At 60.8% G+C, this 23,639-nt stretch overlaps 7 protein-coding genes across 7 annotated transcripts; 3 read left to right on the top strand and 4 right to left on the bottom strand.

Moving 5' to 3' along the window:
• Positions 1-56: 56 nt before the first annotated feature.
• On the bottom strand, positions 57-1,073 carry ACA1_037120 (COMM domain containing protein 2, putative; the record flags this gene model as incomplete). Its single annotated transcript, XM_004340889.1, has 6 exons — positions 57-181; positions 249-318; positions 417-515; positions 593-674; positions 762-837; positions 929-1,073. The coding sequence occupies 6 exons, from the start codon at positions 1,071-1,073 to the stop codon at positions 57-59; spliced, it is 597 nt and encodes a 198-aa protein (XP_004340937.1).
• Positions 1,074-1,306: 233 nt separating this feature from the next.
• On the top strand, positions 1,307-5,819 carry ACA1_037110 (uncharacterized protein; the record flags this gene model as incomplete). The annotated part of the gene is made up of 15 exons (XM_004340888.1): positions 1,307-1,409; positions 1,497-1,663; positions 1,771-1,880; positions 1,953-2,028; positions 2,319-2,435; positions 2,772-2,885; positions 2,978-3,161; positions 3,239-3,462; positions 3,838-3,925; positions 4,006-4,333; positions 4,400-4,637; positions 4,705-5,024; positions 5,116-5,333; positions 5,420-5,573; positions 5,669-5,819. 15 exons carry the CDS (start codon positions 1,307-1,309, stop codon positions 5,817-5,819), a joined length of 2,592 nt encoding a protein of 863 aa, XP_004340936.1.
• Positions 5,820-6,048: 229 nt separating this feature from the next.
• ACA1_037100 (3methyl-2-oxobutanoate hydroxymethyltransferase) lies at positions 6,049-7,606 on the top strand (the record flags this gene model as incomplete). The annotated part of the gene is made up of 6 exons (XM_004340887.1): positions 6,049-6,420; positions 6,526-6,780; positions 6,856-6,919; positions 7,006-7,077; positions 7,159-7,332; positions 7,434-7,606. The coding sequence occupies 6 exons, from the start codon at positions 6,049-6,051 to the stop codon at positions 7,604-7,606; spliced, it is 1,110 nt and encodes a 369-aa protein (XP_004340935.1).
• Positions 7,607-7,720: 114 nt separating this feature from the next.
• ACA1_037090 (Ankyrin repeat containing protein) lies at positions 7,721-13,714 on the bottom strand (the record flags this gene model as incomplete). Its single annotated transcript, XM_004340886.1, has 23 exons — positions 7,721-7,961; positions 8,026-8,179; positions 8,250-8,444; positions 8,528-8,765; positions 8,846-8,949; positions 9,093-9,159; positions 9,279-9,428; positions 9,525-9,694; positions 9,780-10,211; positions 10,279-10,415; positions 10,588-10,798; positions 10,873-10,974; positions 11,075-11,150; positions 11,268-11,467; positions 11,577-11,635; positions 11,740-11,857; positions 11,926-12,073; positions 12,162-12,324; positions 12,421-12,490; positions 12,576-12,726; positions 12,809-12,874; positions 12,961-13,082; positions 13,195-13,714. 23 exons carry the CDS (start codon positions 13,712-13,714, stop codon positions 7,721-7,723), a joined length of 3,894 nt encoding a protein of 1,297 aa, XP_004340934.1.
• Positions 13,715-14,250: 536 nt separating this feature from the next.
• ACA1_037080 (ABC transporter, ATPbinding domain containing protein) lies at positions 14,251-16,350 on the bottom strand (the record flags this gene model as incomplete). The annotated part of the gene is made up of 1 exon (XM_004340885.1): positions 14,251-16,350. The coding sequence occupies one exon, from the start codon at positions 16,348-16,350 to the stop codon at positions 14,251-14,253; it is 2,100 nt and encodes a 699-aa protein (XP_004340933.1).
• A 362-nt stretch (positions 16,351-16,712) lies between these two features.
• On the top strand, positions 16,713-17,838 carry ACA1_037070 (dienelactone hydrolase family protein; the record flags this gene model as incomplete). The annotated part of the gene is made up of 5 exons (XM_004340884.1): positions 16,713-16,886; positions 16,956-17,053; positions 17,158-17,291; positions 17,416-17,558; positions 17,653-17,838. 5 exons carry the CDS (start codon positions 16,713-16,715, stop codon positions 17,836-17,838), a joined length of 735 nt encoding a protein of 244 aa, XP_004340932.1.
• Positions 17,839-17,932: 94 nt separating this feature from the next.
• Positions 17,933-23,523, bottom strand: ACA1_037060 (DIL domain containing protein; the record flags this gene model as incomplete). Its single annotated transcript, XM_004340883.1, is given in 12 exon segments — positions 17,933-18,071; positions 18,173-18,508; positions 18,571-19,142; positions 19,212-19,327; positions 19,399-20,662; positions 20,697-20,882; positions 20,900-22,163; positions 22,186-22,640; positions 22,736-22,762; positions 22,787-22,834; positions 22,916-23,300; positions 23,390-23,523. 12 exon segments carry the CDS (start codon positions 23,521-23,523, stop codon positions 17,933-17,935), a joined length of 4,926 nt encoding a protein of 1,641 aa, XP_004340931.1.
• Between the last annotated feature and the right edge of the window lie 116 nt (positions 23,524-23,639).

The raw sequence follows: 23,639 nt of genomic DNA, 5'->3' as shown, positions 1-23,639 counted from the left end.
GAGTAATACGAATAGCGTAGTTGCCTGCACTACCAGATGTGTGTGTGTACATGGATTCACTTGATGTTCCTCATGATGCGCCTCGTCTGAGCGGCTTGGGCTTCCCTGAGGGCGAGCTCGAGCTCCGTGCAGAGGTGCTTCAAGTTGCTGTAGTCGGCCTGCAGCGTTTCCACCTTCGGCTCTGTGCAGACGGAGTCCAACGATTAACAGCAGGCCGAGCAAAGCATTGGCGCGTGCGCGCGTTGTACCTGCGCTCATGGTTTCCAGCTGCAGGGTGTAGACGGACTTCATCTGTCGGTGCTCCGTTCGGCTTCCCACCTGGAGCGTGATGATCGTTGGTGGTAAGAAATCAAGGCCGGCCCAAAGAAGAGAGTGAGAAGAGCGAAGAAGAAGAAGAAGATGGTGATGATGTTCACCTGGATATCCAGCCGCCACTCGAGGCTTTGGTAGTGCGGGATGGAGAAGGACAGCTCTGCGATCACCCTTCGAATCTCAACGTGATTGCCGAAGTAGAACTGATTGCGCCGCGGACGACAGTTAGACGAGAGAGAGAGAAAGGGCGGCGAGCGATCGGGGTGAAGCGGTGGATTACCTCCTTGAGCTTCTCGGTAAGCTCTTGGGGGAAAGAGAGCAGCATGAGGGAGTCGAGGAAGTCGATCTCGGTAATGCGGGTCCTGTGTGCATGCACGGCGAAAGGGAGGGCCGGACGTAAGCTCAACCGAGAAGGAGCAATGGGGAAAGGAGCAGAAGCGGGACCGTACTTGGCGCTCTCGGTGAAGAGGTGCGCGAGTCCTTCCACGCAGTGCTCCACTGTTTCGACATCAACGTCGAGGGCCTCTGCATAGGTGAGAGCAAATGGTTGACTGGTCTGCCCGCCCAACAGTGCCGCTTGCAGGAAAGAAGATATGGGGTGGGAGAGGGATCGTACGAGCAGCGCCAGCAAAAAGCTTCTTGTTGGCTCCCGATTTAATGAAGTTGACGGCGATTTTGCAGAATTCGGTGATTATGCTAACATTTGTGGTCTTGAGGAACTCGAGGTCCTCCTTATGCTTGTCGTCGAACACCAGCAGCATCTTCCACCTTCCCTCGTCCTATCGATTGAATGCGAGGGCGCTATTTCTGGGTCAAGCCAGGATTTTGTCCAGTTTTTGCATGTTGTGATTTTTACGGCCATTTTATTTTTTGGCTGACATCAGCCAGTGTCGACATAAAGTAATTCTCCGCTATTTCTTCTTTTCCGGAGGCACAACACCAACGTTGCCCTCTTCTTCGCTTGATTCTTGCAAAATCGCAACGCGACATCGAGATGGAGGGTCATCGCCACAGGCCAGGCCCGCTGAAGCAGACGAATAAGGCGTTTAAGCCCGGCAAGCATGCCACCAAGGGTGAACTCCGCCGCAAGGTGAAGGGTAGGTACCGCAACCGAAATCGAATCTCATCTTCTGAACTGTTTGGCAATGATTAACTCCTTTGTTCGTTCGTTCATTCATCGACAGGTAAGGTTGGCAAGACCACCGTCCAGCAGCGCCCCAGCCTCAAGAAGGTCGTCGGTAACTCGCGTGAGAACCGAAAGAAGCTGCAACACATCAAGAGCCTACAAAAGAAGGCGGAGGTGCTTCACAGCAAGCGCCTGGGCACTTCGGCCGGTCCGCCCAAAATCATCGTACGTTACATCTCCGCTGATGTTCCATCTTTTCCTAATTTAATCCCCACGCCGCTTTTTAATTGCGATTTTCGTGCTCACACGATGGATGTGTTGTGTGCCTGCAGGGTATCATTAGCCTGGGCGCCAATGCCGATACCAAGGCTGCCCGATCCATGCTGCTCGCGGAGGCATCTTCTCCTATTTCCGCCGAGCGAGTGGGTCCCATCACAGCCAAGTACGTTACATACCGCTTCTTCTCCATGGTTATTGCCAGGCTGCTGGCTCATGCGTTGCTACCTCTTTCCAGTTTCCCGGCGTTCAAGCAGAGAATGACGTTGTTCGAGGCCCCGCGCGACATTGAGGCCGTGCTGGACATCGCCAAGGTATGCATCTCTCACAAACCTCGGCACCACCCTGTGCGTTGCGTTGTGTTGCGTTGTGCTCCCTACCGTGTTGCCTACCAAGGGCGCACCTCTTGGCGGGTGTCAAATTCGTAGGGTAGAGAAACAGTGATGTGCATTCCCGTCTTGAACGTACCTTTGCCCAAACACGTTGGGTGACGGTACCGGGAAACGATGTCAAACACCTCTTTTTGTGTGTAATCACACAGCGATGAGTGGTGGTGGTGGTAGTGGGGCTCGCGGTCTCACGCCGTTTCTTTGGTCCGCTACAGGTCGCGGACATTCTTCTCCTCGTCATCCCCGCCGACGGTGGTGTGGACGCCACCGGCGAGGCCTTCCTGTCGGCCGTCAAGGCGCAGGGAATGCCCTCCCTGCTGGTCGCACTACAGGTAAAACACTTTCCCCCTTGCATGCCCCGCTCCCCGCCTTCTCCACCGTGTGCGTCATGTGCGTCGTATGCGGTGTGTGGTTGGTCAGGCTCTGTACTGAAGTGGCAGAACCCATTTTTCGCCGTTCTAACCATTCAAAAGCATGAGCGAAAGCAACTCTTTTTTTTCGATCGCCTACTGTTGGTGATGCCTCCGCGTAAGCGGCGTTGAACCTGGATAGTTGGTTCTGCCGTGGAACAGTGAGGCTACACACGTTTTTGGGGTAATCTTATTTTTGCCGCTGCCTGTGTGGGCCTAACAAAACGTTGTGGAATGCGCATTCAGTAAAAACACCAGGGACTGGCTGCCGTTCCTCAGAAGAACAGAGCCGACATCAAGAAGCAGATCAAGGAATTCGCTGAGTTCCACTTCCCCGACTTTGATCGCGTGCTTCCTCTCGACACAGCCGACGTACGGCCGCGGCCCACCCTGTTCGTTGTGTGTGTGTGTGTGTGTGTCGCATTCGCGGCATCCTCACACCCGCGGTTTCGTACTACGTGCAGGAGGCCACCCAGGTCATGCGTTTCCTGTCCAATTTGCGAGTACGCCAGGTGCTGAGCAGGGAGAGGCGACCCTATCTCCTGGTCGACTCGCTCCACTTCGAGCCCACCGGCGTGCAGCCCTCAGCCGCCTCCGGGCCGTTCGCCGAGTCGACCACCATCCCCGTGGGAATCCTCAAGGTGTCGGGTATGTACCAGCCACTCCCAAATGTGCGACGCCAGTTCTCCGCAGGCTTGAGCTGACACGCTCGACCTTTTCCACAGGCTACCTGCGCGGCGGCCCGCTGTCGGCCAACGACCTGGTGCACCTGCCCGACTTTGGCGACTTCCAGATGTCGCAGATCGACGGCACGCCCGACCCCCACCCGTACAGCACGCGGGTGCCGAAGGACGGCAAGAAGGGCGAGGGCATGGAGGCGGAGGAGGGCGAGGGTGCACAGCGGAGGGAGACTCTGGAAATTTTGGACATGGCCGACCCTGACAAGCAGGTACCCCACACCTACTTCTCTCCCCCAACAACAACAACAACCATCTTTTTATGTTGTCTCGCGGCTGGGCGCGCATTACCGCACATCTCGCGACAACAATACGCGCCTCCGTTAACCCACCGCCAACGACTGCCAACGCGCAATGTTGACCGGTGATAAAAGGCAGGCCATAACAATCAGTTTTTTTTTAAAAAAAAACTGAGGGAACCCAGCGATTTACTTCTCGCCATTCTTTTTGTTGGCGCGGAAGGAAGAGGTGGTTCCCACATCTCACCGACTACAACACTTCCATTCCCCTATTTTTATTTTTTGTGTGTTCTTCACCCTACGCTGTGTCGGCGAGTGGTCACTGACAGCATGCACCGTTGCTTCCAGGAATCCCTGCAATCCGAGGTGGTGCCCGACGTGATGGCGAACGAGCAGAACTTGACCGCCGAGGACGAGGCGGAGATCATGTCTCAGGGTACCTCCCCAACCGTGCCTCCACCACGCACGCTCGCGCAGGAATTAACGTTTTTTATTTTATTTTTTGTCACGCACCAGTTTCGGGCACGGACAGGAAGAAGAAGAGGAAGAAGGTCCCCAAGGGCTACTCCTCGTACCAGTCGGCCTGGATTGTCGACTCGGACGAGGATGAGGACGATGACGGCGAAGGAGAAGACGACGAGGACGACCAGGGATCGATGGACCTGGACGGCGGCGAGAAGGGCAAGGAGCACGGCGAGATGGGCATGGACGGATCGGAACACAGCAACGATGAGGGAGGGGACAACGACGGCGATGAGGAGGATGATGGTGAAGACGATGGTGAGGATGGGTGGACCGAGGATGGCGACGGCACTGAGACCATAGATATGGAAGCGGCGGAACTGTACGACACACACACACACACACACACCAATCGCTTCGCGCTGATGGTTCTCATTTGTGATTACAGGGAACGTGAGCGCATGCGACAGGAGGCCACGGAGGACATGAAGTGGCCGGACGAGGTGCAGACCCCGATGAGCGTCAAGGCCAAGATCCGCTTCCAGAAGTACCGAGGGCTCAAGTCGTTCCGCAACACGCCGTGGGACCCCAAGGAGAACCTGCCCCTGGACTACGCCCGCATCTTCCAGTTCAAGAACTTCACCAGGACCGTGAAGAAGCTCCTCGACGAGAGAGACGGCATTGTGGTACGCAGCCCTTGTGGCGTGTGTGTGTGTGTGTTCGTTCCTGCTGACCGCAGGCGGTGGCACACAGATGGGCACCTACGTCACGCTGCACGTCCTGAACGTGCCGCAGGCGCTGGGCGAGTGGATCAACCCCTCGCGCCCGTTCGTCGTGAGCGGCCTCTTCAAGCACGAGCACAAGACGACCGTCATCAACTTTGCCGTGCAGAGGATGCCCTCGTACACGGAGCCCGTCAAGTCGAAGGAGGAGCTCATCATCCAGTGCGGCTTCCGGCGCTACAGGTCGCGCCCGGTCTTCTCGCAGCACTCGATCAGCTCCGACAAGTTCAAGTCCGAGCGCTTCTTCCAGCCTAACCGCAACTCCGTGGCCACCATCTACGGCCCCGTCATGTACGTCCACCACACACACACACACACACACTGCACGCACGCACCAGCACCATGTGCATTCCATGGGGCTCACACGTCTCCGCCACCATAGGGTGCCGCCCGCGCCAGTGCTCATGTTCAAGGAGATCGACGAGAACTTTGGCCTCTCGGCGTCGCCCAAGCCCGTGCACTCGTTGCGGCTGGTGGCCATCGGCTCGCTCCTCTCCGTGGACCCCGACCGCGTGGTGGTCAAGAAGATCGTCCTCACCGGCTATCCCTACAAGATCCACAAGCGCGGAGCCGTCATCAAGCACATGTTCTACCACCCTGGTACGACGCTTCTTCTTCTTCACTCTTCGCTCTTCTTCGCTCTTATTGTGGTTCTGGCGGCGCTGATGGTTCGTTGGGCTCTCCAGACGACGTGCGATGGTTCTCGCCGGTAGAGCTGTGGACCAAGTACGGACGCAGTGGACACATCAAGGAGCCCCTGGGCACGCACGGCCTCATGAAGTGCCGATTCGATGGCAAGATCCAGAACCACGACACCGTGTGCATGAACCTCTACAAGCGGTACGTACAACAACAACAACCCCCACCCCAACAGCGCCTCCTCAGCTCTCGCTTCATCTTTTTCCTCATCATCATCAACACCACATACAAACCAGAATCTATCCGAAGTGGGGTACGACGACGCTGCTCAGCGAGAAGCCCTCGTCCTACCGCCCGCGGGGATCGGCCTTCTCAACGTCGTCCTCTTCTGCCTCGGGTCCGTCTGCCCTCACGGCCGAAGCCCTCGCCAGGCACGACGCCATGTGAGCTTGCCGCGGCTTGGCCTGGTGACGTGGCATGTTCACGAAAAGGTGTTGAAAATAAAAAAGGATAAAAATCAAATGTCCGGTTGGGCATAAATCAAAAGACCAATCGGAGAATTGGATTGAATTCAGACAAATCATACACAATAAATAGCGATAAAAATCGGTCAATAAAAACAGAAAACCAAAGAGAAGATTAGGACAAACCAGCCAGACCAGCACTCGAGAAAGAAATGAAGAGATCAATGTCACAGACCGCCAAGGCCTCGCCCATGCGCTCACTGCTGTGTCGAGTTTCGCCTGCTACCGTCGCACACACCAGCAGCCGCTCGCTCACCACGACCACTAGCACAACCAGCATCAGCACCAGCAGCAGCAGCGTGGCGAGGGTGCAGGATGGTTCCGGCAGGCGTGGCTACTCGGCGCACCCGCGACCGACGTCGACGAAGGACATCGGGAAGCGGACCACGGTGCTCGACCTCGGGGAGAAGTACCGCAAGAACATTCCCCTCACCATGCTCACCGCCAAGGACTTCCCCTCGGCCGTCATCATCCAGCAGGTGGGCGGCATCGACCTCATCCTCGTCGGCGACTCCCTTGGCATGGTACCACCCATTGCACTGCAACCACTTGCTACATTTTTATTTATATAGAAAAACACATGTATATATGAATATGTTGCTGACATGTGTGGTTGATTTCTATATTAGACGACGATGGGCTACGAGAGTACTATACCGGTGACGATGACGGACATGCTGCACCATGCCAAGTGCGTGCACCGGGGCAACCAGACCTCGTTCCTGGTGGGCGACATGCCCTTTGGGAGCTACGAGCCGAGCAGCGCGCTGGCGGTGGAGAACGCCATGCGGCTGATCAAGGAGGCCAACATGAACGCCATCAAGCTCGAAGGCGGCAAGCGCATGGCCGCCAGGGCCAAGGCCATCGTCGAAGCCGGCATTCCCGTACAGTCGCCCCCTTGGGATCTGCCCACCACACAACGTCCACTAACCACCGGCGGGCGCGGTGATGGGCGGCAGGTCATGGGCCACATCGGTCTGACCCCGCAGAGCATCCACTCCCTGGGCGGATTCAAAGTGCAGGGTGCGCTTGCCTCCACGCCCTCGTACGAGTGACTTGGGGGAATGCTTTGGCTCACCACCTTCTTCTCTTTGTGCGTGAACCCCTAGGCCGCACCTCGGGGCAGGCCACGGCGATCTTGGAGGACGCTCTGGCCCTCCAGGATGCCGGTGTCTTTGCCAGTACGCGCCCTTCGCACCCCCCCCCACAATGCTGCGCCAGCGTTCACGCACGCGCGTTTGCTTATCTTTGCCCGCCCACAGTGGTGCTCGAGTGCATTCCCGACCGGGTGGCGACCTTCATCACGCAGCAGCTGCGCGTGCCCACCATCGGCATCGGTTCGGGCAACGGTTGCAGCGGCCAGGTGCTGGTGTGGGACGACATGGTGGGCCAATCCGACATCCAGTCCTTCCAGCCCAAGTTCCTCAAGAAATACGGTGCGCTGACGCCACTCAGCGCCGTGTGTGCGGCGTAGCACACACACAAAACGCACGCACTCATATTTTCTGTGTGCGCGTGTGCGTGTGCGTGTGTGCAGCGAACGTGGGCGAGGAGATGCGCAAGGCGGTGGAGGACTACCGTAACGACGTGGTGGCCCGGAAGTACCCGGAGGACGGCACCCACACGTTCGCCATCAAGGACGACGAGTTCGACGCCTTCACCAAGAAGGCCCAGCACCAGACCTCCGCCGAGCCCTTGACCACCCAGTGAGCCAAGCCAGCCACTCGTCACATGTCACATGTCACATGTCACATGTCAATTGCATAACACGCAGAGCGAATAGAAAAGTACAGAAGAGTTGGGCGCGTGGTGGGCTGTGTTGAATCACAAGAACTTGAGGCGGTCCCAGAGGCGCCTCTTGGACTTGGCGGTGCCGCTTCCGGAGAGGGTGGACACGGCGGTGGTGGTGGCGCCGCCGCCCAGGGCCGACACCGACGTGAAGGTCTGCAGCGGCGCCAGCTCGGCCGAGTGCTGGAACGTGCCGGGGCTGCTGTTGCGGTTCTCGCCGCCGGCACCGCTGCCCTGCGACGACGCCAGCGACGGCACCACAGGGTCCTCAGGCAGCCTGCCGCCACCACAGCACACGTCAGCACACGTCAGCTGCGAGGTGCTGGGGAGAGGGTGCGTACGCGCAGAGGAGCGACAGGACGCGATTGAACTGGCGGTCGGCGGCCATCTGTCGCGCCGTGTTGACGATGCCGTTGGAGCTGACCACGCACGCCGAATCGATCGCGCCGGGCGCCTGGCACAGCAGACGCACCACCTCCTCGTGGCCGGCCGACGCTGCGCGCCAGAAAAGAGGTGAGCGCGCGTTGGGTGTCGTGGGCCACGACGGGCAGGGCGGGAACGGTACAGGCAAAGTGGAGGGGCGACCAGTGCCACCAGTTGCGCGCGCCGACGTCGCACGCGCGTGAGACTGGCGGGCGGGCAGACCGCGGTCGCGGCGACGGCTCGTCGTCGCTTTCCTTTTCCTTTCCCTTGGCCTTCTTGGGCTTGGCGGCCGCCGTCTGGTCAGCGCTGCCGACGTTGAGCAGCAGCTGCACGAGATCTGCACGGTTGAGCGCATGAGCATTTAAAAATATGCTGACGTCAGCAAAGCGTCCCAGCCCTCTCGGCCTGCGGTGACCGTACCGGCACGGCCGTAGAAGGCGGCGGCCATGAGCGGCGTGTTGCCCCGGACCACGCTGGCATCCAGGGCCTGGCTGGTGGTGGCGCTCGCGGCATTGGGGAGCACCAGGACGGGCGGAGGAGCCAGCGCGCGCGACGTCGCGGACCCCGTAGAGTGGGGGCGGCAGCAGCGCTCGTCGCCTGGTGGTCTGGCGGGCCGCCGGCCGCGCCCTTCTCGAGCAGCAGCCGGACGATGCGCGCGCTGTCCTGCGCTCACGGTGAACGCAGCCGCACACCGGTGGTCAGCGACGCGGCCTCAAAGGAAGCGGGGGAGGGGCTCACCTCGGATTCTTCGCGGCCGAAGCAGGCGGCGAAGAGCGGGTTGCGGTCGGCGTGCGAGTTGAGGGAGGCGAGCAGGTCCTCCTCCGGCGAGTAGAGGGTCGCGACTGGGCCGCGGCCGGCGCCAATCGGGCTCAGCGGCGGTCGCGCCGTTGGCACATTGTAGCTCACATCCGCACCTGCATTTGTTTCGTTTGTTTCGTTTCATTTCGTTTCGCGTTTCGTATCGTTTGAGGGACAGAGAGCGTACCGGCAGACACGAGCCGCTGCACAAGCTCAAAGTTGTTCTGCTTGATGGCCTGCAGCAGGGGCGTGGACTGCGCACGTGTCCACCATGACCACCAACCACACCACCGGTGTGAGGCGCAGGCGGTCAGGAGAGGGAGGAGGAAGTGAAGTGAAGTGAAGTGAAGTGAAGTGCCGAGTCGTCGCGTACCGGCTTCGTGCCCAGGAGGGAGGCCACGGTGAATTCCAGGTTGGGGTCGGCACCCAGGGCGAGGAGCAGGGAGATCAGCTCGTCCGCCTCGTTCCACGCATCCGCCACGCTTTGGATGGCCAGCGCCAGCGCCGTGACGGACTCGCCCGACTCCAGCGATGCGCGCACGTTCACATCTGCCAAACCATGAGGTGCGTGTCGTGCGTGTCGTGCGTGTGTGTGTCATGTGTGGCTCGTACCGAGTACGTCCTTGCCCAGAGCGAGGAACCGCTTGAGGACGGAGAGCGGGATCCGCTTCTCGATGAAGGTGATAAGCAGTGTCTTCCCGTTGTGTATTGGCGCGTTCATAAGCATCGCAAGGTGCCTCTTCGGCTCCTGCGGAAGCACGAGCGGCGCTGCCGCTGCAGAAGGGTAACCTGTTTCACACACGAGGCGCCGCTCGCGGCGGTGGTGAGAGGCCATGGCCGAAAGTGTGTGCGCCAACCGAAAAGAAGAGAGTACCGGGCAGCAGGTCGTGTCGGCGGATGTTGCGCTCAAAGTTGGTGGCGTTGTTGCGCTGCTTCTGGCGGTCGAGCATGATCGTGTAGCCGCTGCCGCCTGCGAAGTAGCCGTGCGTGAGGGTGGTCATCACTGCTCCCGAGGCGTAGGCCGCTTCGATGAGCTGGTTGGCGGTCTCGTCGTAGTCGTGCCAGTCGGACGAGTCGCCCTCCCACTGCCACTTGCCCTCGCGCCTCCTCAGTACCTCCTCCTTCGCCGCCGCCGCCGCCGCTTCCTCGTGGTCCCGCAACTTTTCCTTTCCCTTTCCTTTGCTGACGTCATCACCATCAGCTTCACCGGGCGTCTCTGCGTCTTCTTCGGTGTAGACCGCGGCGAGAATGTCGATCAGCTGGCCGAGCAGGGCCACATCGTTCGCCTCCGCCGGCTTCGCGAGCACTGTAGTCACCACAGCGAGTAAGCTTCACAGCAGTGGGGGAGGGTGGGCCAAATAGAGAGGGCGGACCTGAGGGGGTGATGGCACAGAAGCCGGAACGCAGGAGCTTCAGCACGAGATCGTTCCACGCGACGCTGTTCGCTTTCTCGAGCAGGCTGAGCAGAAGCGGTTCCGGGACGAAGCCACCACCCGTCGTTGTGTACTGGCTGGCAGAGGCCGCTGCGGAGGCTGGTGGAGGAGGTGGGGCAACCGGAACAGCCGGACGGGCGCGGCCGGCGATGTTCCTGATAAGCAGGGCAGCGTAGTCATCCCATCAATCAGCGCTGACTCATGTGTGTGTGTGTGTGTGTGTGTGTGTGTGTGTGTGTGTTGTAGTACCTGAAGTTCTTGAACATGGAGCAGGTGGTCAGGTGGCCCATCACGATACGACACTCCGAGCACATGCCCTGGGCGTCCACTGTGGCGGCGACTGACTCTTCTTGCGACCCTGCGGCGGGCTCGTAGGAGGTGGAGGAATACCACGGCACGGACGATCCTCTCTTCCGCTTGGTTAGCAGGTCGACAAGGAACTCGGCTATCGCCAGCTGGTCTGCTCACCCCCCCCCAACCCGAAGCAGCCACGTCAGCATCAGCACGCCATCAAGCCCTAGGCCTACCACGTACCGTGCTTGGCCGCGCTTTGAATCTTCTTGATTAGCCCGTCGTTCGATACACGGGCAAAGATATCAGGGAAGTGGGACTCGATGTCCCGCAAGTGCTGCATATCTGGCTCATCGAGAGAAAGACAGGGGGAGTATGATGAGTGTCTGCAACAATCGCGCGCTTACGCCTCACGCGCGTGTTGCCTCCTCCAGCAGTGCGGCACCTGAGCCAAAGGGCGGCAGCGAATCTAAGTTGTTGAGCCAACGTTGGTTGGTGGTCAAATGCTGCATCAGCGCCGCCTGCGTCCAACAAAAGGGAGAATCACACCAGATAAGTGTACTGACATGCGTGTGGAAGAGAGGACAGCAGTGGTCGGTTGCGTGAGAGTGAGAGAGAGAGAGAGAGCGCGCGCGAACCTTGAGGTTTGGGAGGTTCATGGTGTCGGCCAGGTAGTAGACCTCCTTGAACTTGGCCCAATCGCTCTCGATCTCCGCGGCGTAGGTGTGGGCGCTGGTCGACAAGAAATTCGAGGCCAGTTCCTTCAGTTCGGCGACCCCGTACTGATTGGCGACCATGTACACGGCCAGCGCGTGATCGAACGATTCGAACTCCACCTCTGGTGGGTCAAATATTGTTTGTATGTGTGTGCGTGTGCGTGGTATATTGAGTTAGTCCCTCCATCCAAGCGGTGCGGGTCGAGGCGGAGAAGGGAGAGGAGAACCCACCAGAGCGATACAGATAGTCGATCATGTCCAAGAACACATAGGGCTGAGACGTCACGACTCTACGCGCACCACAGGGCACGACAGAGCCACAAACAAGAGATCGATCAGCAAAGAAGTAGTAGCGTGATTGGGAGGGAGGGTTTGAACAGGGGTTGCATTGCACCTCATGCGCTGGGTTTGTTTTTCCACCATGTTGAGCGAGAGCATGGTCTGGAAGTAGGAGCAGCGCTGCACCAGGCTTTCCATGTGAACCTGGATGCTGATCACGTGGCCCTCCGCCTCTGGTGTGACGAGCAGAGGCGGTGAGCCGATTCAGCGCAAGGCGAAGCGAAGTGGAGACGGGACCAACCTTCGGTGCCGGCCTGAACGTGCTCGTAGCCCTCCTCGATAATGTCCAGGGTAAATTCGGCCACTTGCTCGATGGCCAGCTTGGCGGCCTCGCTCACCTCTGGTGAATGATCGTGCTCGCGGTAGCCCAGCAGCAAGTCCATCATGAGCTGCAACAGATCCACCAAGTCCACACAGAGCGTAAGAGAACCCTAACAATAAGCCCCCATTGAGAAAGAAAAGGCGAAGGCGCTCTACCGACTCCTGCGTGTGGTCGACCACTTTCACTCCCTCATCGCGTATGCCGCTCGAAAGGCGCAGGCTGACGGAGAGCGGCGGCTTGCTGCACTGTCGTTTGACGCGTGCCTCCGACAGAAGGAGCTTGTACCAATTGACGATGCTGATGCGCGCTTGGATGAACCTGCGCACATGACCAGACAAGAGTATGGAGTAAGCCGTATTAATATTCGGCGACAGAGGGGAGGCGAGGGCGAGAAGTGAGGCTATGTTTCTGTACGTGGGATCGGAGCTTCGCTGGAGAAGTGGTTCGAGCTGCATGTAGGTCGCGCTGATAAAGTCCACGCAGGCTGTGGTGAGGAGAAAAGAGTGAGTCTTATATTCTGGACATACAGAGATATGTAGATGATGATCACTGATCCTCGGCGTACGCACCATCGATGGGCGACTTGAGCTTGCTGATGGTGGATATGATGAAGGCGGCTTGATTCGCATCGGCGGTCTCCCTCAAGACGGTCACAGAGTCGCGCAGCATCTGCTGCATCTCCTGCGATTGTCTGTTCTCGGACAGCAGCGTTACCGCCACCTGCCACAACGCAACAACACAGGCGAGACTAGCATCAGAAGCGCTGTGCCACTCTTGGACGTCGGATGGGTGAGTGGTGCACCTGGAGAGCCTTCTCGTACATGCCCTTGCCTTGGTAGTACTGCCCGAGCTCACTGAACAGGTACACCTTCAGGCACACGAAGGAAGAGCGGGTCAGTAATGGCTGTTCTCGAGACGTAAGGTGTGGTCCGCGCGTTGGGGTGAGCGTGGCACCTTGGCTTGCTTGAGGTCGGGCGCGGTGAGGCCGGCCAGGTGCGGCAGGAGGGAGATGCACTTCTGATAGTAGCCGAGGGCCTCCTTGCCGTAGTCCAGGGTCTCAGCCGCCAGCAAGTCATCTGCACAGCAGTCGTGGTAGTGAAGATGAACAGGATCAGACGAAAGTCTTCGCTTCAATCGGGCTGCACGTTGGTTGGGAAGCAGGGTGGGGCGGTGAGGTGGAGGTAGTACCAAAGATGTCGATGTTTGCTTGCGGTTGCTGCTGAACGGCCCGGTCCAGACGGCAGAAGATGCGTGCCTTCTGCAGCCATCCGACGAAGTAGGAGTGCTCCACCTTGACCTCCTTGGCCTTCTTGTCGCCCACTTCGTGGGACCCCTCGCCCGCCTTGAGCACTCGCAAGAGCTCAGCAACGGCCTCCCTCTCCTTCTTCGTTTCCTTTGCCTCCTGCACCGTCTTCTCTGCACGCCCCCTGGTCGCGGCGGTCGGCGTTGCATGCCTGCGTCCTTCCTCTACTCGGTCATCTGCAACTCCCAAAATCTGTGCGGCATAATCTTCGTCGTTCTCGATGAAGCTGTACTGGTCGCGCAGCACCTCTTCAAAGCTCTTGGTCAGCAGATCATTCGCACGTGAAGGCGGGGCGTTGGGCTCTGCAGCCAGTTTCCGTTGCTGGTCCAGCTCGCCCTCCAATGCGTCCACCTCGGTCTGGATGAGGGTCGTGAGCTGCCCGGTGGAGATGGAGCGCTTCAGCATGCTCGGGTCCTTCTGCAGCCGAGCGCTAAGTTGCAGCTGCGCCTTCCCCACCCCTCCTCCCGTATCTCTCGTTCCTTCATCCCTCGCGCTTCGATGACTCGATGCATTCAGCGAGCCTCTCCGTGCAGGAAATGAAGGAGCAGATGAGGCCGACGCAGATCGCCCGCCCCCATCCGCTCGACTATGCCCAATCTGCAGGTTCATCTTTGCTCTTCACCCGGTTGGTGGTCAAGCAGTCTCGCCCGTCTCTGCCAACCACCATTTTTGCAGTGAACGCGACACGCCGAACAAGAAAGCCCACAACCACCCGTTTGATAGGCCAGTCTGGTCTGGTCAGCACATCAGCACGTCGCACCGGCAGCATCCAGGCGCACAGGGGAACTACGATCACATGATCCTCACGTCATGCTCTAACGCAACCCTAATCAGCTTCGTGGTTGCACACTCAGCGTGTGAAAGCCAAAATGCTAATAAATAGTTGTATTTTCGTTGTTGTGTGGCACCAGAGGTGGTGGGTGATGGCTGGCCATCATCGCTTAGGCCTCTTCCTCGTGGAAGGCGATCTCCTCGAGGAGCTTCTCGGAGTAGGCCTTGAAGTCGCCGGGGAACTCGAAGACCTTGCCGTTGCCCTCGACGCACCAGATGCGGTTGCAGGCGGCCGAGATGAGGTACTGGTCGTGGGTGACGAGCACGACGCCGCCGTTGAACTCGCGGAGGGAGTCGGCGAGGGCCTTGATGGACTGGATGTCCAAGTGATTGGTGGGCTCGTCGAGGAAGAGGATGTGGGGCTTGCTGTTGGCGAGCGTGGCGAAGACGACTCGGCTCTTCTGGCCGCCGGAGAGGGTGCCGAGCTTGTTGAGATGGACCTTGCCGGTGAGACCGAACTTGCCGAGCTGGTTGCGGGCCTCCTGCTCGGACATGCCCGAGAAGCGGGTCATGAGGTACTCGACGGGGGTCTGGTCCATGGTGAGCTGGTCGACGAAGTGCTGGGTGAAGCGCGCGATGCGGAGCTTGCGCGAGGTGATGATCATGCCCTTGGATGGCTCGGCGTCGCCGGTGAGCAGGTTGAGCAGGGTCGACTTGCCGGCGCCGTTACGGCCGACGAGGGCAATCCGGGTGTCGAGATCGATGCCCAGGTTGAGGTTCTCGAAGATGAACGGGTTCTCGGGCTCGCCGGGGCCGGCGGGGTAGCGGTAGCCGACCTCCTGGACCTGGAGCACGGGGTGGGGCAGCGGGTCGGCCTCCTCGAACGAGAAGGAGACCCGGTAGTCCTTAGGCGGCTTGGCGATCTTCTCCATCTCCTCGACCTCGCGGACCTTGCGCATGGCGGCCTTCTTGGCCTGGTTGCTGCCCTCCCTGCGGTTGCCTCCGCCGCCGCCGCCTTTGCCCTTCTCCTTGGCCTTCTTCTTGGCAGCGTCCTCGGCCTTGCCGGCCTTGCCCTTCTCGATCTTGGCCTGCTTGATCTGCTTCTGCTGCTTCTCGTAGGCCTTGATCTGCTGGCGCAGCTGCTCGGAGGCGATGTGCTCGAACGCGTCGTAGTTGCCGCGGTACTGGAAAAGCTTCTGCTGGCTGATGGAGATGATGTCCGTGCAGACGTTGTTGAGCAGGTCGACGTCGTGCGACACGACCAGCAGCGTCTTCTTCCACTTGGACAGGAAGTCCTCGAGCCACACGCAAGCGTGCAAGTCGAGGTGGTTGGTCGGCTCGTCGAGCAGCAGAAGATGCGGGCGGCAGAAGAGCGCGCGAGCGAGGGCAATCCTCATGCGCCAACCGCCAGAGAGGTGCCTGGTGGGACCCTTGATCATCTCCTCGGTGAACTGGAGACCGCTGAGGATGGCGTAGGCGCGAGCCTCGGCCGTGTGGGCGCCGATTTCGGCCAATCGCTTCTGCACCTCGATGATGCGCTCATCGCGCGCGCCGTCGTACTCGAGCTCGACACCCGCGGCGTACTGCGCCTCCTCGACCTTCTTCTCCTCCTCGAGCTTGGCCAGTTCCTTGTAGAGGTTGTTTCGCTCCTCGTCGGCTTCCATCACGCTGGCGAGGGGAGTCGCGTCCGTCGCATCGACCTCCTGATCGACGTAGAGGATCTGGATGTTCTTCGGAATGCCAGGGAACAGCCTCTGGGCGATGTGCCGCAGCAGGGTCGACTTGCCCAGACCGTTCGCGCCCACGAATCCGTAGCGACGTCCGAATGCGAGTGTGAGATTCGTGCTGTCGAGCAGCGTCAATCCGGCGAAGGACATGGTGAAGTCCTGAAGCTTGATCACGAACTCCGAACCGTCTCCCTTGCTCTGCGCCTCGGCCATGATGGCCTGCATCTTGGCCGTCTTCGAGACGACCTTCACATCTGTAGCTTGCCTGGTCTTGGCCTTTGGCACCTTTCCGTCATCTTCGTTCTCGTTATCGGAAGCGTTGTCGCTATCGTTGTCGCTGTCCGGCTTCTTTCCCTTCCTCGGAGGGGCGGCCTTCTTGCCACGGCCGGACTTCAATTTCACCTCCTCTTCTTCATCGCTGATTTCCTCGCCCAGCGTCTGCCTCTTCTTTCGTCCGCCCGCGGCAGCGCCCTTCTTCGTCGTCGCCTCGTCGTTCTCCGCCGCTCGCGCTCTGGCTCTCGCTGACGCTCCCTTCTTCGGCATTGTGTGATTATTCAATAATCGCTCTTTTGATGGAGAGCCGCCTTTTATCCCACCGTGAGCTAAATTTCACAGAGCAAAGCAAGGAAAAGAAGTAGAAATGCAGAATAGAGAAAATTCCGTTTTGATCAGGGAAATATAACAATAAATAATTTTCAAGGGAGAGCTGCACTGAGTTCTTCTATCCAGAGCTGCGCCGCCCAAAGGCCTGCTGTGGCGGCAACTGTCTGCGCCTGGGCGGATCTACCCGTGCTCTTGGGAATGTGCAACACTCCCTTGCGCCCTAGTGGCGGCTTGTTAAGATGTCGACCAAAAAAAAACACAAAAAAGGCGTCGAGAGACACGACAAACACACCATACTCACCATGTCGATGCCCGACGCCTGCTGCTCGCTTCCTCCGGTGAAGTCGGAGTATGCGCCTCAAGGGAGCGTAGTGGAGGTGGGTGGAATAGAGGTCTACAGTGTCGGACCTTCTGACGCAAAGGCGGCCATCGTCGGCATCTACGACATCTTCGGCTTCCACAACAACACCAAACAGGTGCCCCCACCAGTCGTATGTCTTATTTCTTATTTCTTTTTTTTTGTTGTTAAAAAAATTCCTTTTTAGTTTTGTGACCTTGTGGCCAGCGCCACCCACGCCCGGGTCCTGCTGCCGGACTTCTTCCGTGGGGCGCCTTGGACCGCAGAGAAACTGGAGACCCACGAGTACGCCTCCACAACTGCCGCTGCTGCCCTCACCCCTTGCGCCCGTTTTAAGGCAGCAGTAGTGGCCCGGCCCGCAAGTGTACAGACTAACCCGCGTGTATTAGCCGGAGTGAGCTGCTGAAGTGGATCGGCACGGAGGGCTCATGGGAAAAGATCCAGCCCAGCCTGGCCGCCACCACCGCGTTTGCCCAGAAGGAGGGAGCCCAGAAGATCGCTCTCTTTGGCTTCTGTTGGGGCGGTACACAGGACACGCACACGCACCACCGCACACGCACACGCACCACCGCACACGACACGACCAACTATACACGACTGTGAAGACTCACACTTTGACTTTGTGTGCGCACCTAAACACACGACAGCCAAAATGGCCTGGCATGCGGCACAGGACGGGTCCACCTACGCCGCGGCGGCATTCATCCACCCGAGCTTCTTCACTCCCGATGACGCCAAGTTCCTGCAGGTGCCCATCATCAACCTCCCGACCAAGGACGAACCCGACATGGTACCGTGTGTGTGTGTGTGTGTGTGTTGCGTGTTGCGTGTGTGTGTGTCATACGGCGCCGGGGCTCCATCTAACTCGGCGGTACGCGAAAAAGGTGCCCTACATGGAGGCGCTGAAGGAAGCCAGCCCGGCGCTCCACGAGAAGTCGGAGCACAAGCGCTTCGACGACGTCCACCACGGATTCTGCGCCGCGCGCGGCGACTGGTCGGACGAGCTGCAGGCCCAGCGCGCCAACGAAGCCATCAAGCTCGTGGCCAACTTCTACAAGAAGCAGTTCTAAGCCAACAAATAAGAGAGTTTGAAGGTATAATGATGATTGCTCAATGCGTGTGTGTGTGTGTGGTCTTCAACGACTTTGGCTGCGCTCAATGTTCTCAAGAGGACGAAGAAGGCGGCGGGAGTGGGCTGGTGTGTGGGTCGAGCTTGAGGCGCAGCATGCCCGTCCGTTCATTCGCTCGAGCGATCGTATGCCGCACCGCCTGCAGCGACTCCTGTGGGACCATCTCCGACTCCCTGCCCGACCAAACCACCACGAAAAAAAGTTAGTGACCGCACACGCACACGCACACACCCAACCGCACACACCGCACACAAGATAAAAGGTGCGGACGTACTCGTCAGTACGGAAGGCGGAGAGGAAGTGGAGGATCTGGACGGGGTTGAGCAGCTGGAAGATGTCCTTGACGTCCTTCTCGCTGGTGAACAGGCGCTTGTCCACCACCAGCACGTTGGCCGCCTCCTCGATGTGCCCCAGACAGTCCCGCACGCGGGCCGGGTCGGCCAGGCTGGCGGCGAAGAGCCACTCGCGCAGGGGCGACAGGCCGAACTTGATCTGGAAGCCGATGGCCGATGTGCACAGCTCTCCGCGCTGGACCAGCGTGTTGAACAGGTGAGCGTTGATCGCGTGGGCCAAGTCTTCGAAGATCACCTGCACCACGCTCGCGTACAGCCTGTCCCTCGCGTCAGCACAGACGTACAACACGACACACATGACACGACACTGGAAACGCACTTCTTCTTTTGGACTATCTGGAGGAAGGCCTTGAGCTGGTGGGTCACCTGCTCGGGCGAGACCTTGGGTCCCTCCTCGTCACCGCCGTCGGGCTGAGGCGTGGGCCGCCGTCGCTTGTCCTTCTCGCGCTCGCGGCGCACCATGCTCTTCCGGCGCGACAGGAACGGGCGGTACTCCATGATGGCCGGCACCAGCACGGGCGCGAGCAGGGCCATGGCGGCGTCGAGCAGGTTGACCAGGGTGTCGAGCATCACCACCTCGAGCTCGAGCAGCATGAGCGGCGCAAGCTCGTTGCCGTTGCCGTTGGCCTTCTCCTTCTCGAGGGCCTCGAGCAGTACGCGCTTGACTTCGTCGCGGCTCAGGTTGCGCCGCTCGCTCTCGACCCAGAACCGCGAGACGATGCCGCGGTCCTTGACGCTGCGGGTGACGACCGTGTTGCGCAGGTCCTTGGCCACATCGCGGCCCGGCAGGCCCGGCTTGGATTCGATGTCGCCCTGCCCGTGGGCCATGTGCGACAGCGTGGCAACGTACGACAGCCAGAAGCTCTGCATCTCCGCGTCTTCTGCTTCCCTCTAAAGAACGAAATGCGATGAGGCACTCCTTGGGGGGGGGAGAACGAAGTGCGAAGAGGAGGAGTGTACCTGGATCGAGGTACTAATCGCGGTGGTGACCTTGCGCACGAAGCTGGCCTTCTGGGCCGGCGTGCCGTCGTATTGCACCAGGTACGTGTGGAGATCCAGCGCCGCTCGCGGCACGTCTGCACTCACACCATCAAGCGGGGAATGTGAAGGAATGAATGGAATGGCGTGTGTGTGGGTTATCACATACCACCAGCGCAGTAGGCATTGGCGTCGGCACAGTAGATGTTCTTCTCGATGATCTCCTTCTCCTGCAGGTCCCGTCGGAGCTCGTCCAGCTCCTGCTCCTTCCGGCGCTGCAGCTTCTCCTTCTCCGCCCGCTCGCGCTCCATCTCGCGTCGCAGCTTCTCCTTCTCCTCGACCTCGATCTGCTTCTCCTTCCGGATGCGCTCCTTCTCCTGCACCTCCTTCTCCTTCTCCTTCCTGATCCGCTCCCGCTCCTCCCGCTCGCGCTCCTTCTCCTCGCGCGACCGCTTCGACTCCTCGTCGCGCTTGCGCTCGCGCTCGACCTTGTCGCGCTCCCGATCGCGCCGCGACCCGTCTTTGATGCGCTGGTTCTCCTCCATCAGCACCAGGATCTTCTGGCGCAACAGCTTCGTCTTCTCCTTCTTGAGCGTGATGGCCTCGTCACGGTCCCTGAGCTCCTTCTGCAGCGCCTCGCGCTCGCGCCTGGCCCGCTCGGCCATCTCACTCCGCTCGCGGGCCTCGTGGTCGCGCTCGCGCTGCAGCGCCTCGTCGGCGGCCTTCTGGTCGGTGGCTCGCCGGCGCTCGATCTCGATCAGCGCCACGAGGCTCGCCTTCTCGCTCTGCAGCTTCTCGCGCTCCTCGCGTTCCCGATCGAGCTCGGCCTGCGCCCGCTCGCGCTCGGCGCGCTCCCGGTCCAGGTCCTGCGCGAGGGCCTTGAACCGGCCCAGCTCCTTCTCGTGCTCGGCCAACAGCGTATCGCGGCCACGGCGCTCCGCCTCGAGCTCGTCGCGCAGCCGCGCCTCCTCCTGGCTCTGCCGCTCGCCGCCCTCGATCCGCTCCCTCTGCCGCTGGGCCTCCAGCTGCTCCCGCTCCTCCCGCTCGCGCTCGAGCTTGGCCGCGCGCTGTCGCTCGAACTCGAGGGCCTCGCTCAGTCGTCGCTTCTCGTCACGTTCGCGCTCGAGCAGCTCCTCGGCCTCGCGCTTCTGCTTCTCCATGCGCTGGCTCGCCCGCTTCACTACCTCATCGCTCACCACCTTCTCCTCCTCGAGCTGCTTGACCCGCGTCTCGAGCCCGGCGCGCGCCTTGCGCTCCCGGTCCAGCTCCTCCTCCACCTGCGCGCGCGCTTCAATCCACTGCGTTTGCTCGGCAGCAAGCCCGGCCAGCTGGTCGGTCAGCCGGGCCAGCTCCTGCTTGCGCTCGTGCTTGGTCTTTTTGGCCTTCTGCAGCTGGAGGCCGACGAGGCCCAGCTGGCGCTCCTTCTCGTCGCGCTCGCGCCCCACGGCGGCCAGGCTCCTCGTTCACGGCGCGCTCGCGCTCCTCTCGCTCCCGGCGCAGCTGTTCGCGCAGCTCATCGATCTCCTTGTCCTTGGCGTAGAGGTCCTCCTGCTCGCTCACCACGGTCTCAAGGGTGCGCGAGCGCTCGGCCTCGAACTGCTGCTTCTCGTCGAGGTAGGCCTGGCGCACGGCCTTCATTTCGCGGATCTTGTCCTTGAGCCGGCCGTCACCTCGGCAAACTCGAGCTCGCGCCGCTCGAGCCGCGCCTCGCGCTCGCGCACCTCGTTCTCCCCGTGACGCTTGTTCTCTTCGGCCTCCATGCGCGCGCCCTCCAGGAGCCGCTCGAGCTCGGCCTTGGCCTGGCGCTCCTCGGCCATCGCCATCTCCGCCTCGCCCTGCGCGGCCCGCAGGTCGGCGATCTGGGCCTCGAGCCGCTCTATCTGGGGCTCGCGCTCTTGTTCGCGGGCCTCGGTGCGCTGCCGGATGGCGTCGAGCTCGGCTCGGGTGGCGTCGAGCGTGCGGCGCACATCTGCAAGCTCAGCCTCGAGCGCGGCCTTGTCGGTCTGGAGCGCAACAAGCTCGCGCAGGCGCTGCTCGTCGACGCTCCGGGACTGGTCGCTCTCGGCGTCGAGCCGCTGGCGCAGGTGGTGGAGCTCGCTCTGGAGGGTCCCGATCGTGGCCCTCAGCTCGGCCGCCTCCAGGCGCCCGGCCTCGAGCTTGCGCGTAAGGAAGGCCTCCGCCTCCTTGTCCGCCCGTCTCTCCCTGTCGCGCTCGCGCTCCTTCTGCTCCATCTCGCGGAGCAGCTTGTCGTTCTCCTCGATCAGCGTCTGCAGCTCGCGCAGCGCCATCTCCTTCTCCTCGCGCAGATCAGTCTCCCGCGCCGCACGAGCACGCGCCCTCTTCTCGGCCCTCTGCTCGGCCGCGGTCGTACGCTGAGGCTTGGCCGGCCGTTCCTCCTCCTTGGCCTTCTCCTTCTCTTCGGCCTCGTCGGCGTGACGTCTCGGAGATGCAGGGCCAACGGCGGCCGCGGCCACAGCGGCGATGGCGTCGCGCTCTCGGCTCTGCCGCCGCTCCCTCTTAAGCCGCATCTCCTCTTTGAGGTCGGCGCGCATCTTCTCGGCCTCCTGCTCGACCTGCTCCTCACTCATTATGACCACTGCCGGCTCCTCTTCAACGGCCTCCTCCTTCTGCTCCTCATGGGCCTCGTCGACCAGCGTTTCGTGGACCATCGCCGCCTGGTGCTGCTGCGGTTCTGCGAGTCCGTCGCCTGCTCGCTCGTTGGTTCGGCTGCGCTCCCGGCGGCTCAGGGCCGACGGCCGCCTCTTGCCCGCCTGCATGGGCCGCTGGTGGTAGGTCAGCCGCCCCTCGGCCGTCTGCATCGCCGACGTCCGGGGTCCGCTCTCCACATCGCCGCCGGAAAGACGCGACGGGTGCGCCACCACCGCCGTCTCGCGCTTCTCGCGCTGCTCGCGCTCCTCCATCCCGCGCTGCATGCTGAACGGCATGAACGACACACCGTGGCCCTTCTGAAGTCGCGCCAGGAATCTCCTCCTTCTTCCTTCGCTCTTCGTCATCGCCGTCTCCGCTACCGGCGCCGCCGCTGTGCGGGACTGCGACGGGCGTGGCGGCCGGCGAGGCCGGGACCAGGCCCAGCCGCTTCTGCATGTCGAGGATCGATCTGGACCGCCCGCGGCCGGTCTCGGGTCCAGGCTCGGGCTGGGGGCTCTGGGCGGGAACGGAGAGCTGCGGGGACGAGAGAAAGGGGGCGGCGGCGGCTTCGCGGTGCAGGGTGTCGGCATGGGCGTCGTCTTCCTTGATCACGGCCGACCGGAACCGGGCGCGAGCCTTCTCGATGCGGTTGATGCGGGCCTCCTCGCGAGCGCGCTCATAGGCCTCGTCGTGTTCGCGGCTCGCCCTCTCCAGCTCTTGATCGCTGCTCGCGCTGCTCTCGAACGAATACACCGGCGAAGGCTGCACAACCATCACAAAATGAGCTCAGGTCGTGTGAGTGTGTGTGTTGTGTGTGTGTTGTGTGTGTGGAATGCGCCTGGAATGAAAGCACGCACTGTGGACAGGGTCGAAGCGGGTCCATCCTGCTGAGGTTTGCGCGGGGGTACCGGGGGCAGCTCCTTGGGTCTTCCCCGGTTCTGCCATAATTCCCTGAGCTGGTGGAGAGAAAAGAAAACAACACTGTGAGTGCACTCATCATGCAGGGTGACGAACAGCAGTGGCGTGTCGACAGGTACCATGTTGCCCTTTTCGTTGAGTCGCACGGCTGTCTCCTTGACTTCGGCATGCAGACGCCTGAGCATGAGCGTGCTGTCCTCGTACATGCGCTGCATCTCGCGCGACCTTTGGCGCGCCTTGTCGAGGCCCTTCTTCTTGCGTCCCTTGTACTCCTTTCCGCTCCTCCGCTCCTTCTCCTCCTTCGCCTGCAGTTTGTTGGTCCGCTCGCGCAGCTCGTCGCGTATGCGGTCGACCTCCTTGCTCGTCTCGCCCTCTCGCTTCTTCAGCTCCTTGTAGGCGCGCTGCGCATTCTTGTACTCGGATGCGAGCGCCAGGATTTCCTTGCGCCGCGGGTCGCTGTTGGACAGGCTCTTCAGGTTGATCACCGTCTCCTCGCTTTTCGCCCTGTGGTCCGCTCCACCCCATCAGCATACGGAGCTAAAAGAACGAAAGCGAAGAAAAGAACGAAAGAGAATGAGAGAGGGAGAGGGTACGATCGGGGGACGAGGTTGGTATCGCTTCCGGCCCGAGTGAGGACCAGTTCGGAAGAGGAGGACGCACTGTCATCGTCCCAGTCTCCAGAACTGGGGGTGGTCGACGGTGCTCGGTGTGCCTCCGACGTCGCCATGGCGTGACTTGTCGTGGTCTTCGTCTGGTGCGGGCGGTGAAGATGAGGCGAAGGTGACCACATGGGGCCGTGGTCCATACAAAGATGAGGAGAGAAGCAGAGAATGGAGGAAAGAT

The sequence above is a fragment of the Acanthamoeba castellanii genome (assembly GCF_000313135.1).
Source record: "Acanthamoeba castellanii str. Neff unplaced genomic scaffold scf7180000084567, whole genome shotgun sequence".
Lineage (NCBI taxonomy): Eukaryota > Discosea > Longamoebia > Acanthamoebidae > Acanthamoeba > Acanthamoeba castellanii.
The sequence above is the reverse complement of the archived record's forward strand: the minus strand, read 5'-3'. Positions and strand labels throughout refer to the sequence as shown.